The sequence below is a fragment of the Saccoglossus kowalevskii genome, chromosome 3 (assembly GCF_978046115.1).
Source record: "Saccoglossus kowalevskii chromosome 3, keSacKowa6.1, whole genome shotgun sequence".
Taxonomy (NCBI): Eukaryota; Metazoa; Hemichordata; class Enteropneusta; family Harrimaniidae; genus Saccoglossus; species Saccoglossus kowalevskii.
The window spans coordinates 8,753,551-8,767,462 of NC_140643.1; the positions used below are offsets into that span (position 1 = coordinate 8,753,551).

Below are 13,912 nucleotides of genomic sequence, written 5' to 3' on the forward strand. Positions count from 1 at the left end.
CAAGTAAAAGACGTACCTACTCCAAAAGCACACATTTTTACTCATTTTTACCATAGATACACATATGGCATTTATGGAAAAAGAGCTAATACAGTGTATACTGTGCGTGGGAATGTTTTTATACATGATGGCCATTTATTATATTAATAAAGTGAACCACTCCAGTACACATTCAAGCTACTCCTGTGTAATATAAAACACTCGTAACAAACCAGTTAAAATTTAATAAATGAACTTTATTTTCTTGGTTAGGCTTGAATCTTTGATTTAGCGTTATATGCCATGTACCAGACAGAAAAGCCGACAAATGCTGCTAGGACTTCAGTTTGGACGTAAGGACCGGTTGACACACCCTGAAAAACAATAAGAACCTGATTAAACATCTCATACACAATATTGTATTGAAAGCATGATACAACCTCATCTATGTCAAAAACTACATACTTCTAATATAATGTGATTCTACTGGATTAATTACTGTGTGTGCCAAGTGTAACACAACACGTACATGTAGGACTACCATGGTCTGAAAACATCCCAATTCATGTAAGCATCATGGGGGTTTGGGATTTAGAACAGTCCATTGCTATGTTCACATGACAGCATTTTATCGGAGCCCTACGGCTCGAGCCAGCAAAAATGGCCATGTATATGCGTTTGGCTCCATTAAACCCTTGGGGTTGAACTCCGATAGGGTTGAGCCCCGACATGGCCCGACTGCGTATATGCAGGGCCCAACTATTGGATCCCAAATCACCCCCTCAATCGTCTTTATCAAGTAACCTCATTTCAATTATGGTGGAGACAACATCGTTCGTAACTTCACGCAATTTCCGATTTGATGAAGAGATACGCGCCCTAATATCTATTTGGAAGAGTAGAGAAATACTGTGATAGATTGACAGGTCAACGAGAAACAGAAAAATGGCGTACGAAATTAAGTGACAAAACATTGAAAGAAGGACTGAACAGATTCAATGAAAATTGAAGCGGTCACGGTAAGGTGACGTATTAGAAGCGGTCACGGTAAGGTGACATGTTAGAAGCGGTCACGGTAAGGTGACGTGTTAGAAGCGGTCACGGTAAGATGACGTGTTAGAAGCGGTCACGGTAAGGTGACGTGTTAGAAGCGGTCACGGTAAGGTGACGTGTTAGAAGCGGTCACGGTAAGGTGACGTGTTAGAAGCGGTCACGGTAAGGTGACGTGTTAGAAGCGGTCACGGTAAGGTGACGTGTTCCTAGTAGGTTTAGATTGACAACTGTCACACATATCACAACAGTTGAACAATAACAATAACTAAAGCAAATAGGCTGTAATTTTAGCTGCTGTGTTTCCTGTTTATTCGAGATACTATTACCTAAATCATAACACCAGTTCATTGTCTTTTCTACCTCAATGCTCAGACTCGATCGTGATTGTTTTTTTCTTTTTCTCCCAGCTCAACAGAATCGTGCCATGTAAAGAAACACCACAAGCTCGACACCAATATCGTTTTCAACTATGTTTTTTTCATACTAATTATTTGAGGGCACTGTTCTGTTAGGCTCTGACCATGGAAGGTAAAAAGAGAGGAGATAGGACGACTTTTAATCCGATTTATTTCTTTAGTTTCAAGCTGACAATATCGCCTTATTGCTATTGTTTATATTTTGTTTTACCTCGTCACCAGTACCGCTTATTTACTAAGCAAAATGGGATGAACTCACATTTTTCGTGACTGAAAAAAAAAATCACCGTCACGATCGAGTGGCACTGCGCATCAGCGAAGAGACGGAAGAGTGTATGGGCAGAAAGGTTCACGTGACGTCATAGGTCATTGACAAGGCCTGACACCAAAACAAAACACTTGTCAGTTGTTTTCTAGCTGGAGAGGATGATACGCTGCTCAGTCTCTGCACGTAAACTTGTTCCATTTTTAAAGACGAAAAAACTACACGCCCGGTTGTCTCCGGTTTTCGCAATAGTTTCGCCATTTTGTCACCACCTCGACACACCAAATATACTTATAAATACATTGTGTGTGTGATCATATGGAAGGTGGTGCGATGTTAGAACCATGGTGTGATCACGAACAGTTATTGTTGTGTCAGTTTTCTGATATAAGCATATAAATACATTTCATTTTAACGATTTTTACAGTTTTACAGATGTTGGGTTATGGTTATGTTGCTGTCTTGCTTGATAGTTTTACTGGTGCAGCAAGATTTGTTGTCATGTTTGAATTGAGCCGACCCGAATATTAATTATTCACGTAATCGCATTACGGAATTGTTTACCAAGTAAATAAATTGAAACGATCATCGAACAAGGGAGAACAATAGCGTCCTATCTCCTCTCATTTTACCTTCCATGCTCTGACCGAACTGAATCGAACTATGGAAGATCTCGGCTCTCGTTCTGCTCCCGACCGTATGAACGCATTGGAGATAATCTCCTGTTAATCGGTGGGAGGAGCAGTAGTTCGGCTCCGTGAGAATGCTGCCGTGTGATCACAGCACATGAGAAATCTTATCCAATAAATTATGAAATCAAATTTGGAATTATCTTCTTATAATAGGGTGACCTTGAGTGAATACAGTAATGAAATCTTGTTGGATTGGGGATTAGATTAGCCACCATGGCCATTCAGTGCAGACTAGATTCACCATTCAGTGCTCCAATATGTCAAAACTTGGCATGTAACCTTAACTCACCCTGTGGTTGAATTGTACATCAAAGAGTGGTTTTATTTCAGATAAACTCTCTCCGCTTCTTTGTGCCTTTAAAGAAAGTTAAATTCAATTATTGATAATACAAAGACTGGATATGTTAGGGGAAGCATGTACAAACAGTGAGTAAACTGCTCCATAAAATTATATTGTGGTCATAGATTTGACTTGATAGTAACTTACTTTTCTCAATTTACTGTATCCGTCTTCATCATAAAATTTAATTACATATTGTCCTGTGGGAGTTGTTTTATGTTCATCAGTCCAGCTAACCTAAGTGGGATATAATACATAAATTTGTGAAGATGCACAAATAGTGAAACAGAATCTGCAGTATGAGTTAAAATTAAAAATTAAAGTTGCCTATCATTGGATAGGTTTGAGAATAAAAATGCCTGTCTCAAATGATGATGTATCTGTCCCTAGCAAAATAAATTACAACTTCAGGCTTAAAAACTCTGAACGCAATTTATTTTGACTTTGGATTATCCCATTTTTGCCAGTTTGGGACAGGTGGACAGACCTGAATTTTGATCACTGATTGTTACCTGGTATTCATTGTTACCATCTATTATTCTTGATACAGGATATTGTCTACCATTAATATCGGCATGTAAAAACAGATCCTACAAACAATAAAGAAAGCACAGTGCAGATATTCAATAAATATTACCGGTATGATCTCTGCTGTAGTTGTTTATAAACCACATGTCTAAGACTGCCATGACAGAGGATTTATAAGATACCACAAGGGTATACCACTTTTATATCTATGCAAGGATATGCAATAGAAATCTTGTTCCAAGAATGTAAATCAAATTTATTTTAACCAACGACATCAAAAACACAGTTCATAACTCAATATGTAATGATGTAACCCCTGGTATCACGTGATCAGACCATGTAATCAAAATCCAATGCAGTATTTTGACAATCAAAAGTGTACATAACTAAATATACTAGCTATAATTATATTGATTGTACAGAAATTATACGAATGTGTTCTATTCTTGAATTCTCTTGTTTTTTTTATACACAGATAAGACGTAGCCACAAGCATGGGGAGTGGAATGCATACATTCCAAAACTGATTCTGGACTTCACATTGCATGCATACATGTCCAATAGGTATACAATGTACATGTATTTATTGGTCAAATATATACTGTTTTCAAATGTTTGAACTCACCAATCAACATTACACTCACTAATATATTGACATCACAGCAAATTAGCACATTCTCAGCGAGGTAAAAAAGTAATGCCATCACTATGATGAATAAATTGGAGAAACTAGAAGCAGAGCCACACTGAAGTGATGGAACTTACCTTATCACCATCTTTACAAGACAGCGCAAATTCTACAATAAAAGCAGTTTCTGATGCAGTGAAGGACTCCTCTGTTGAATATACTCTCTCATTTAATATTTGTGGAGAAGTGCACGCCTCACCTGAAAGTTGATAAAATAATGGATGACAACTTAAATCTACAAAAACAAGCCATGCATGGCACAGTCCCCGTTAGTTATCAAATTTAAGATATATAGTTTTGTTTGTAGTAATATAGCTGGAATATAATCATGTCAGGAATATGATTATGATGATTGTTTAAAATTAAAATGATTGACATTAGTATTTGATCATCAAACAAGTACTTGTCCATATTGAGAGATATTGCTCTAGAACAGCATTAAGTTAAACAAAATCAGCCATTTTGAATACATTTATATATCTATAACATGATGTATAACGAATATATAAAATTTGAACATAATCAGTCAAAGCATGTCAGAGATATGGCTCTAGAAGCCCAATAATTAGAACAAAATGGCCGTCAGTCAGCCATTTTGAATCCGATTTGAAAAATAAAATGGTGTGCATCAGGAACCTGTAATGTCTAATGTGTGTTATAAGTTTGAACGAAATCCATCCATAAATGCTTGATATTTGATAATTTTTTAGCACAAAAATGACCACCATTCGGCCATTTTGAATAGGATAGTCAAACCGATATATCTGCATATCTATGACATGATGTATAATGAATATTTAAAATTTGAACATAATTAGTCAAAGCAAGTCAGAGATATGGCACGAGGGCCACATTCATTTAAACAAAATGGCTGCCAGTTGGCCATTTTGAACCTTATCTGAAAAACAAAATTATTTGCATCAAGGTCCTGTAATGTCTAATGTATATACCAAGTTTGAACAAAATCCATCTGTAAACAGCTGAGAAATGCTTGATTTTGATGATTTATTAGCACAAAAATGGCCGCCATTCGGCCATCTTGAATCAGATCATTAAACAAATTGATGTGCATATGTATAATATCATGTATGATGTATGTGTGAAGTTTGATTATGATTGGTCCAGGCATTTCTAAGATACAGGTCCGAACGCATGCACGGACGCACAAGGGTCAAAACCTACCGGTAAGTCCCTGTTTTAGGACTGCGTCCGAACGGGGACTAACAGCAGCATGGTACAGCAATGTACAAGACTGAATTATTAGCCAAGGAATCATTCTACCTCTTGCTAATACTGCTAGTTATTAAGAGCGAGGTTAATTCATGCTAGATTTAACCCTTATCCTGCAAGCCCTATTACTTTTACATTGACTTGACCAGATAAGGGTTAATAATTTTTCAGATTGGATGCCACATCCAATTTTATATATTTTATGTTAATAAGTCTTGCCACAATTCAGTGAAATAATAAATGGTACATATTGATGTCAACACAATACATATTTTAAAATACTTTATTTTCACTTGAAATTTAGTTTCGCTTAAGGTAGCGAGAAGGGAAATTTTCACTTTTTTCTTGATTTTTCAAAAATTGATAAAACGGTTACTTTAGACCTTGATACACCATCCCAGGTTTACAAAAGATCGAAATTGCGAAATAACGTTGCTTAAATTAGTGTTTTAAAACGCTAGCAGAAAAGACTACAACTGCCGTTTCATGGATATTTGCATAATGTTTATCTTTGGAACGGATTAAAGGATAACATCTTATCTGTATACTCTGTTGTTGACGATTCTGATATAACAGGTGATAAGCTTTCCGTCGCAAACAATGCGTGTTTATCTAACGTCCCTTGTCAGCATTATTGTCATCCTAGACTTCGTCGGAGAAACATGGTCATACAGTCCGGGCATACAGTACTCATTTCGCCCAACCTTCCGCTTTTACATCGACCGCTTATCACTTAATTTCCGACCATGCGGTCTTGTCCGACCGGAAACCGACCGCATTTTAATCGCGTTTTTTTTCGCTCGCTCGCTCATTGAAACACCGACCGCTCACCCAAACACTGATCACTGGCACATGAGTGATCGAAATGGTGGTTTTGATAGTAAAGTGTGAACATACTAGTATTAACTGTTATTAAATTCTGAACGACACTTCAAATCTAATAGTTGTATTACACTTGTATCGTGAAAGAAACTGAACTGGAATCTCTTGTTACGTGTTTTGGATGCTTGTTCTAGATGTAATATTTTTTATTATTTTATTTTATTAAACAACAATAATTATACAAAACACATCGCGAAGACTCGACAATCAGGAACAAAAAACCAGACAACCATGTCGTACTTGTGTTGAAATACATTTTGTATTTCACGTCAGAATATTGTTTAAAATAAAATATTCAGTCCAAGCCAAATCGAGGTCAAAGGGTCAGATTGCGTGCATATAATTATAGATAGTTAAAACAAAAAGTATTTGAACTTTTGTCAGCTGTTTAACATTATAAAAACCAGAAAGACAATTATTAGACAATGTGGACCTCGGAATTTTTTCTTTTAGTCCGATATTTCGGGGTTTGCACGGTCGAAAACAAAGCAGAAATTGTCTGGTCGAATTCAACAAGCGGTCGCAAAAGCGAGAGAAAAATGTGATTGGAAAGGAGAAGCGTGTGGGAGGTTGTACGAAATAAGTACGGTAACTTTGCACAACTTTCTTTTAAATCGTTTTATTTTCCAAGTCAATATTCTATTTTACTAATACCATTTTTTCTAACGCAATGGCGAAGGAAAGAAAGCGTTGACAGACGAGGCAAAGAAAAATCTGCCATTCAGTGTCGCACTTTGAAACAGCAATTTCTTTTCAAACATCTGCCATTTTGTTTCACCATGAAAACCGTTTTATTAGATCTTTTATAAGAGACACTTGAAGGATTAGCTTGTTTGTAAACTGTCAGCGTGTAGTGGGACAGTAGTGTTTGTCAGAGGATTATCCCTAGTTGTTCGTTTGCATAACAATAGAAACCCGAACGTTCCTGGAGTACGGTCTCAAATGCCAGCAGTTTTCTTCATTTTTGCACGCTCGAGCTTGAAATTATTCATTATCTGACACTCTGTAGAGTTCTATGATATCAGTGGTTAATATGTTTGGTCACTGTTAGTGTATATTTATAATAATACAGCAAATCTACAGTGTTTTATTAACCAAAACTGTTTTTCGCGTTTTTCTCGAGTTGAAGTTTTGACTGAGTACGACTCATTGGGACCGCTGCCAAATCAAGTGCGTTTGGACTAGGACATTCAAACTCGCAGTTATCGTTCAAAAGATAATGATGGTGCGAAATATGTCTGGGTTTTTAAAGAAAATGCTTTGTCACAGAATAATAGTCTGTTAAAGGTGTCAAGTATGAAATTATTTGGGGACAAAAAAACAAACCTGCATATAAATCGTAATAATAGGTCTTTTGATTATCGGAGACGCATTTCAATGGACTTGATTACGGACAATGCATGACGTAAATTTCACCAGGAAATTCCCCAGTGTGCTCTCGCAATCGCGGACTTAGTCATTTTTACAAGGTTCGCCACTTTTGATGTCACGTGATCATTATGTAAACAATGACTGTCCAGTTTGTACGAACTTGTACCTCTATACTTAGTCTTTTGAAATATATAAGCTAAATTACTGTTCTGAACGAGACAACAGACAGAGAATGTTTTATTCGAAAACGTTACAAAACCCTTCTCGCTACCTTAAGTAATTATTCAGTGAAAATAAAATTGAGTGAATATACCTTTTTTTTCTATATTTTACATTTAACTCATCCAAATCAGTGAAAATAAATTCCATACAAAACACACGAAAAGTCTTTTTAGCAAAAATTAATTCAAGCTAAAATAAAGTATTTTACAGTAATACATGAGGGGGAAAGGACTGGGGCAAGACAGTTTAGGGAATGAACAATTTAACATTCAATGACTTCCTTTGCGACTTGTTAGCTCAAGTGAGTTAATGAAAAATAATTTATTACTGACAGACATGTCTAGTACACCAAGCATTTCACTAAACCACTCGCATTTTACTGGGCTTCTGTAGATGCAAGCATACGTGTAGACTGGCGCAGTCGGGGCAATTAATTTGTTTTTGTAGTTTAAGTAAAATTAAATAAATTGCAAAATGGAGGTGTTAGCGCAAAATCCCTTGTAACAGCGAAATCACCCGGACTGGTTTACTCTGCATGGCCCACTATCGACACTGCAGGAACCTGTCGATTTTTCAACGAGTAATTATATTAATGAGTGTTCTAATTGACAATCATCTGAGCCAATCACAGCGTCTCTTCAACTGACCTCTGACCGAGAAGACGTCGGCTGATTGTAGCAGTCGATATTTTTTTAATTCTAGGACTAGTAAGAGTTACTTTTTTACACATTGTGATGAATTAGAAATGAGGACTACGACAAACTCTAATTTCAACGTGCCGCCATGTTGTGTCTGCAGTGTGACCTTTACCATGTTGACCTCATTATGCACGTATTTCCGCGCCCACCTCATTATAATATGTGCATCATGAATATTTAATAGCAATGAATTTCCTGCAGAATAAACTAGTCGGGGTGATTTCGCGATTTTTCTTTTATTTTATTTAAACTACAAACACAAATTAATCGCCCCGACTGCGCCAGCCGAGCTTACGTGTAGCAGGTGGCTATACTCTACGTGAATGTCGCCCTCTATAGTTGCCATCCTGTACTTTCATTTTTTGTAAACAATCCGTTAGACACAGTAACTAGCTAGTAATTGTTTGCCACAATAACTAGCCTCTAATAACAAGAGTAAACATTCGCAACATTTTGTGAGGTGTGATCACTAGCTGGAAGTGGAAGATGATTGACGGTGACTGAAAAAAAATATCGCGTATGGACAACATTGCACAATTGTGTACAATGTTATGATTATAATATGTGAAAAGGCTGTGCGACAAAGTTATGACGATTTGTTTGTACAGGCACAGTCGCTTTCTAGCCTATAGAGAGACTGTGGGCAGGTAAATAAACGGAATGGTATACACTGCAATGTTGAAACAAAGCAGCAACCAGCGTCCATCATGCTCAGTCCAGTAAAATTAAGTTTGTTATTGTAACAATAACAACAACATGGGAATTACATCTCCAAATATGAAGTGACAGAAATGTTGATGGAACTGTAGAAAAGGCTATAATGAAGTTTCTGCACTTACCATGAACAGTGAACGTTAAAAACACAAGGAATGCACAGATCACCGCAGCATACGTGGCAGCCATGATGGAAAAGAGAAAGAAAAGATACCACGTGATATAATCACGTGACAAGAATCGTGATACATTAAACCAGCTAAGGAGTTCAACTAACTTTTTGTATTCTGAGTTAAAGGGCATTTCAGTAATGGCTGACGAGTAAAATCACTTCCTGGTACGATTCTCTGCTTTTGAAAAACGCGAAAACCTCAAGATGACCGCACAGGATAATTTGCAGTCATTTATTGAGCGCGTACAACTTATGAGAGATGGTCTAAAATCCGGGAATGATACTTTTGCGCTTGAATTTCAGGTAAGATCGTCATGGAAGTGGAAATCTTGATGACCTAGCCATTGTTATCAATTGTGCGTGTTAATAATAATATTTTAATGTGTGGCAGTGAGAAACGTTAGATAATACTAGTTCTAATTTACTAGTAATTTATCTTTATTATTTTGATGCTGAGTCGGCTATCTTAGAATTATATAAGATCTCGTAAAAAACAGATTTTTTCTGAGGCGTATAACTGGCGACTCGTTACTTGTAATGCTACACATGGAAGTAAAATACACCCATTATTACTACAAGAAAAACAAGGGGATTTAAAATAAAAAAAAAAAAAAAAATGAGTATAGCTTCATAATAATGTACACATACCAGTAATAGAACAATAGACCCCAGCACTGGGTGCCCAATGCTTCTGGTTTGTTGACTGTGAGAAGGAAGCTAAACAATGGTCATCAACACTTCAACTTGAATTTGACCTTCATTTAGCTAGATACATGTATGTGGCTTTGAACAATTTAATAGTCTTACATTTTTGTCAAATATTTAAGTTACAAAAATGTCACGTATTTAACTGTATATGCTTTATTACACGGTAATAAATGTACAAGTCAATGTTTTCATGTTTAATTTCTGCGAATGAAACTTCCAATCATGTTTTAAATAGTTTAATCATGCATGGATGTAAGCTTAGGTACTGATGGTTCTGGCCACATGTGAGAAATTAAATGGTGGTAAGAAATATTGTTTTTTTGTCAGATACACTTGAAGTATTATTAAAACTGTAAATTTTATTTAGTGATTGCTGGTGTTACAGCTATAGGCATATAAGCCTCCCTTTCCCTAAAAAATGTGTACCATTGATTCACCTATATATTGAGCAGTTTGGGTGTTCCCCTCATTTTTAGCTTGCTTCAGTATGACTGAACTTTGGCAGAAAATTGGCATACTATTAACAAAGCAATTTGAAATTGATGCTGTTGACTTTAAGGTAATTTAATTCTTTGTCTGTGATCTCATACAAAACCTCCATTTACCATACATTGTTTGAGAGCCAAAATAAAGAGGAACTCATTTTAACATACTGTAATGGGAAGTCATTTGTTTACATAAACATCATTTAAATATGTTCTTGATAATGATTGTATTGACCTCAAAAGAAAGGCATGATAATCCCATTCTGATGCAAATCCAACTGAAATTTTCTTGAAATATTTGGGTCAAGGAAGTTTACTGTGTTATATGCATGCTTATAATAAATCATAACTAAATAATAAAAAAGTTTGCCTTTTGTGGTCACTTCCTCTTCTGCCGAAATGAGCTTTACCAGTACTTACAGTTAATCTATAAATATACAGTTGACAGGGCTGAATTTACTATAAGTATACAGGTGACAGGGCTGAATTAACTATAAATATACAGTTGACAGGGCTGAATTTACTATAAATATACAGGTGACAGGGCTGAATTTACTATAAATATACAGTTGACAGGTCTTGGTTTCTCTATTCACCATGTGTCATTACATCTATTCTAGATAATGTGATGAGTCAGTAAACCAAGGTCATGAGTAAATATGATGTCATGTCTCCAGGTTGTCATGTACATATTCACCTTGCTATTTAGCATACATGAGGAATTGTTGGAATCCATGTCTATATGTATTTGGCTAACAGTAATTTGTCAACAAAATCTCCTTTTTAAATTTGAATGTACATGAGGGAATACTGCCTTCAAAATTAATATAAGATAATAAACAAATTGTGCAATGGTATGTCTGGTTAAATTAAATAACTTTCTAAATATTAGTTATACTAACTTTTTTACACCTATATACATTATCGCAGTTCAGTTGATTATATCCCATAATCGTACATGTAAATATAACTGCAATGTAATTTTATTAATTTATTATATTTTCAATTAGTAGCTTTATTCAACTTCCAGAAATGACAGAGTTTTATCAATTTTTGCTTTATGTGTCCTTCTATTTGAGATGCACATCTAATATAGCAAATACATGTACAGTGAATACAGATAAAGAATCATTCTTCACAGTGAGTTCAAAATAAGGGAAGCATACCAGAGTCTGTGCAATACCTTAGTTTACATTAACAGTTTACATATGTACATATTCCTGGAGGCATGGTTGAGGTTATTCAATGTTTTCATGTCATAGTCTATGTCCACTCAGTAATGTTTACAAAACACTAGAGCTTGAATTAGTGAATGTGAATCAATATTGAATTACAGGATTAACAATCTCATGTTTATTTACACATAGACTTATCTGCTATTTTGCATTCTCTTTGTTTGCAGGAACTAAAATTGAAATCTGCCAGGTATAAACTAGAAAAATCAAGTAAAATTGGGGAATTAGAATGTAATACACGGAAGAATAGATACAGAGATATTTTGCCATGTAAGTATTAATTTATTATGGTCATCAGTGTGGAGCTTTTAGCAAGCTGTGTGTTGAATGAATACAATATTCATATTAAACAATTAGAATACTTAATTATTTAAACAATTAGAATAATCAAGTAATTAAACAATTAGAATACTTAATTATTTAACCTCTTTGAATGCCTCCAAAGTACTACTTTATGGTAGCGACTCATGTTTGTGGCAAATTTTTAATTTATTTGGATTTTCTGAATTTATATCAAATTATCCAAATAATAGTGTAAGTTAGGATTGCTTTAACTTTAACAACTGCATGATTGATTCTTTTGTTTTGCCAGATGACTAGATTCATTTTGGTCTAGGTCATAGGAAGTTGATAATGTTACCAACGCATCGACCAGAAGTCTCATTGTAGGAAAATGCTTGCATGCTAGTAGCAAAAAAAAGAATGAGTTATTATACTGGCCCTGTTCAACCATTCAAACACGCTTACTCCCGTGTCGTAAAAACGCCTGTTCGGCACGATATCTAAAAAAACCTTCATACAGTTCATGTGTAACTACAATTAAGAATATCAGATTTTGCAGTGTTTGACAACTACCATATTTGATAATACTCGGTATCATTTTTTGGCGTGTTCTGTGAAGCTCTTTATTCAGACCGTGTTCCACCAAAACAAGCGATCACTGTGATCGCTTTGAATTAAAAACAAGCAAGATCATGTCCTTACCTTGAATCACACACCCTGGATCATCAATGCATGAAACACATTTGTTACAAAACTGATTAGTTAGCTGCTCATGCATCATCAAACACTTTCAGTGTTTAAACCATTCAGTACACAAATTAAGTAAATACCCATTGTTTAAACCATTCAGTGCGCAAATTAAGTAAACACCCATTGTTTAAACCATTCAGTACACAAATTAAGTAAACACCCATTGTTTAAACCATTCAGTGTGCAAATTAAGTAAACACCCATTGTTTAAACCATTCAGTGCACAAATTAAGTAAACACCCATTGTTTAAACCATTCAGTGTGCAAATTAAGTAAACACCCATTGTTTAAACCATTCAGTACACAAATTAAGTAAACACCTATTGTTTAAACCATTCAGTGAGCAAATTAAGTAAACACCCATTGTTTAAACCATTCAGTGTGCAAATTAAGTAAACACCCATTGTTTAAACCATTCAGTGCGCAAATTAAGTAAACACCCATTGTTTAAACCATTCAGTGCGCAAATTAAGTAAACACCCATTGTTTAAACCATTCAGTGCGCAAATTAAGTAAACACCCATTGTTTAAACCATTCAGTGCACAAATTAAGTAAACACCCATTGTTTAAACCATTCAGTACACAAATTAAGTAAACACCTATTGTTTAAACCATTCAGTGAGCAAATTAAGTAAACACCCATTGTTTAAACCATTCAGTGAGCAAATTAAGTAAACACCCATTGTTTAAACCATTCAGTACACAAATTAAGTAAACACTCATTGTTTAAACCATTCAGTGCGTAAATTAAGTAAACACCCATTGTTTAAACCATTCAGTGCTTAAATTAAGTAAACACCCATTGTTTAAACCATTCAGTGGGCAAATTAAGTAAACACCTATTATTTAAACCATTCAGTGCACACATTAAGTAAACACCCATTGTTTAAATCATTTAGTGGGCAAATTAAGTAAACACCCATTGTTTAAACCATTCAGTGAGCAAATTAAGTAAACACCTATTGTTTAAACCATTCAGTGAGCAAATTAAGTAAACACCTATTGTTTAAACCATTCAGTGCACACATTAAGTAAACACCCATTGTTTAAACCATTCAGTGCGTAAATTAAGTAAACACCCATTGTTTAAACCATTCAGTGCATAAATTAAGTAAACACCCATTGTTTAAACCATTCAGTGTGTAAATTAAGTAAACACCCATTGTTTAAACCATTCAGTGCGCAAATTAAGTAAACACCC

The 13,912-nt window shown here is 35.3% G+C and overlaps 2 protein-coding genes across 2 annotated transcripts in view; one reads left to right on the plus strand and one right to left on the minus strand.

Moving 5' to 3' along the window:
• Positions 1-215: 215 nt before the first annotated feature.
• On the minus strand, positions 216-9,314 carry LOC100372566 (translocon-associated protein subunit delta-like). Its single transcript, XM_002732479.4, has 6 exons — positions 9,204-9,314; positions 4,039-4,160; positions 3,258-3,335; positions 2,893-2,982; positions 2,695-2,760; positions 216-353 (listed from the first exon to the last, which is right to left on the minus strand). Exons 1-6 carry the CDS (start codon positions 9,265-9,267, stop codon positions 249-251), a joined length of 525 nt encoding a protein of 174 aa, XP_002732525.1. The 5' UTR covers positions 9,268-9,314; the 3' UTR covers positions 216-248.
• A 30-nt stretch (positions 9,315-9,344) lies between these two features.
• Positions 9,345-13,912, plus strand: part of LOC102804806 (tyrosine-protein phosphatase non-receptor type 22-like) — a 64,496-nt gene continuing 59,928 nt past the window's right edge. The window contains exons 1-2 of the mRNA XM_085496729.1: positions 9,345-9,553; positions 11,846-11,948. Of these exons, the coding sequence (XP_085352855.1) occupies positions 9,455-9,553; positions 11,846-11,948 (202 nt within the window). The 5' untranslated portion in view covers positions 9,345-9,454. The remainder of the gene's footprint in view (positions 9,554-11,845; positions 11,949-13,912) is intronic.

Bases quoted from the DNA above. Each gene is read 5' to 3' on its own strand.
- LOC100372566 (XM_002732479.4), bottom strand. From the start codon at position 9,267: ATGGCTGCCACGTATGCTGCGGTGATCTGTGCATTCCTTGTGTTTTTA. The intron at 4,161-9,203 runs GTAAGTGCAGAA...ATCAACTTTCAG, and splicing joins TTTAACGTTCACTGTTCATG to GTGAGGCGTGCACTTCTCCA. The intron at 2,761-2,892 runs GTAAGTTACTAT...CTTTCTTTAAAG, and splicing joins GATACAGTAAATTGAGAAAA to GCACAAAGAAGCGGAGAGAG.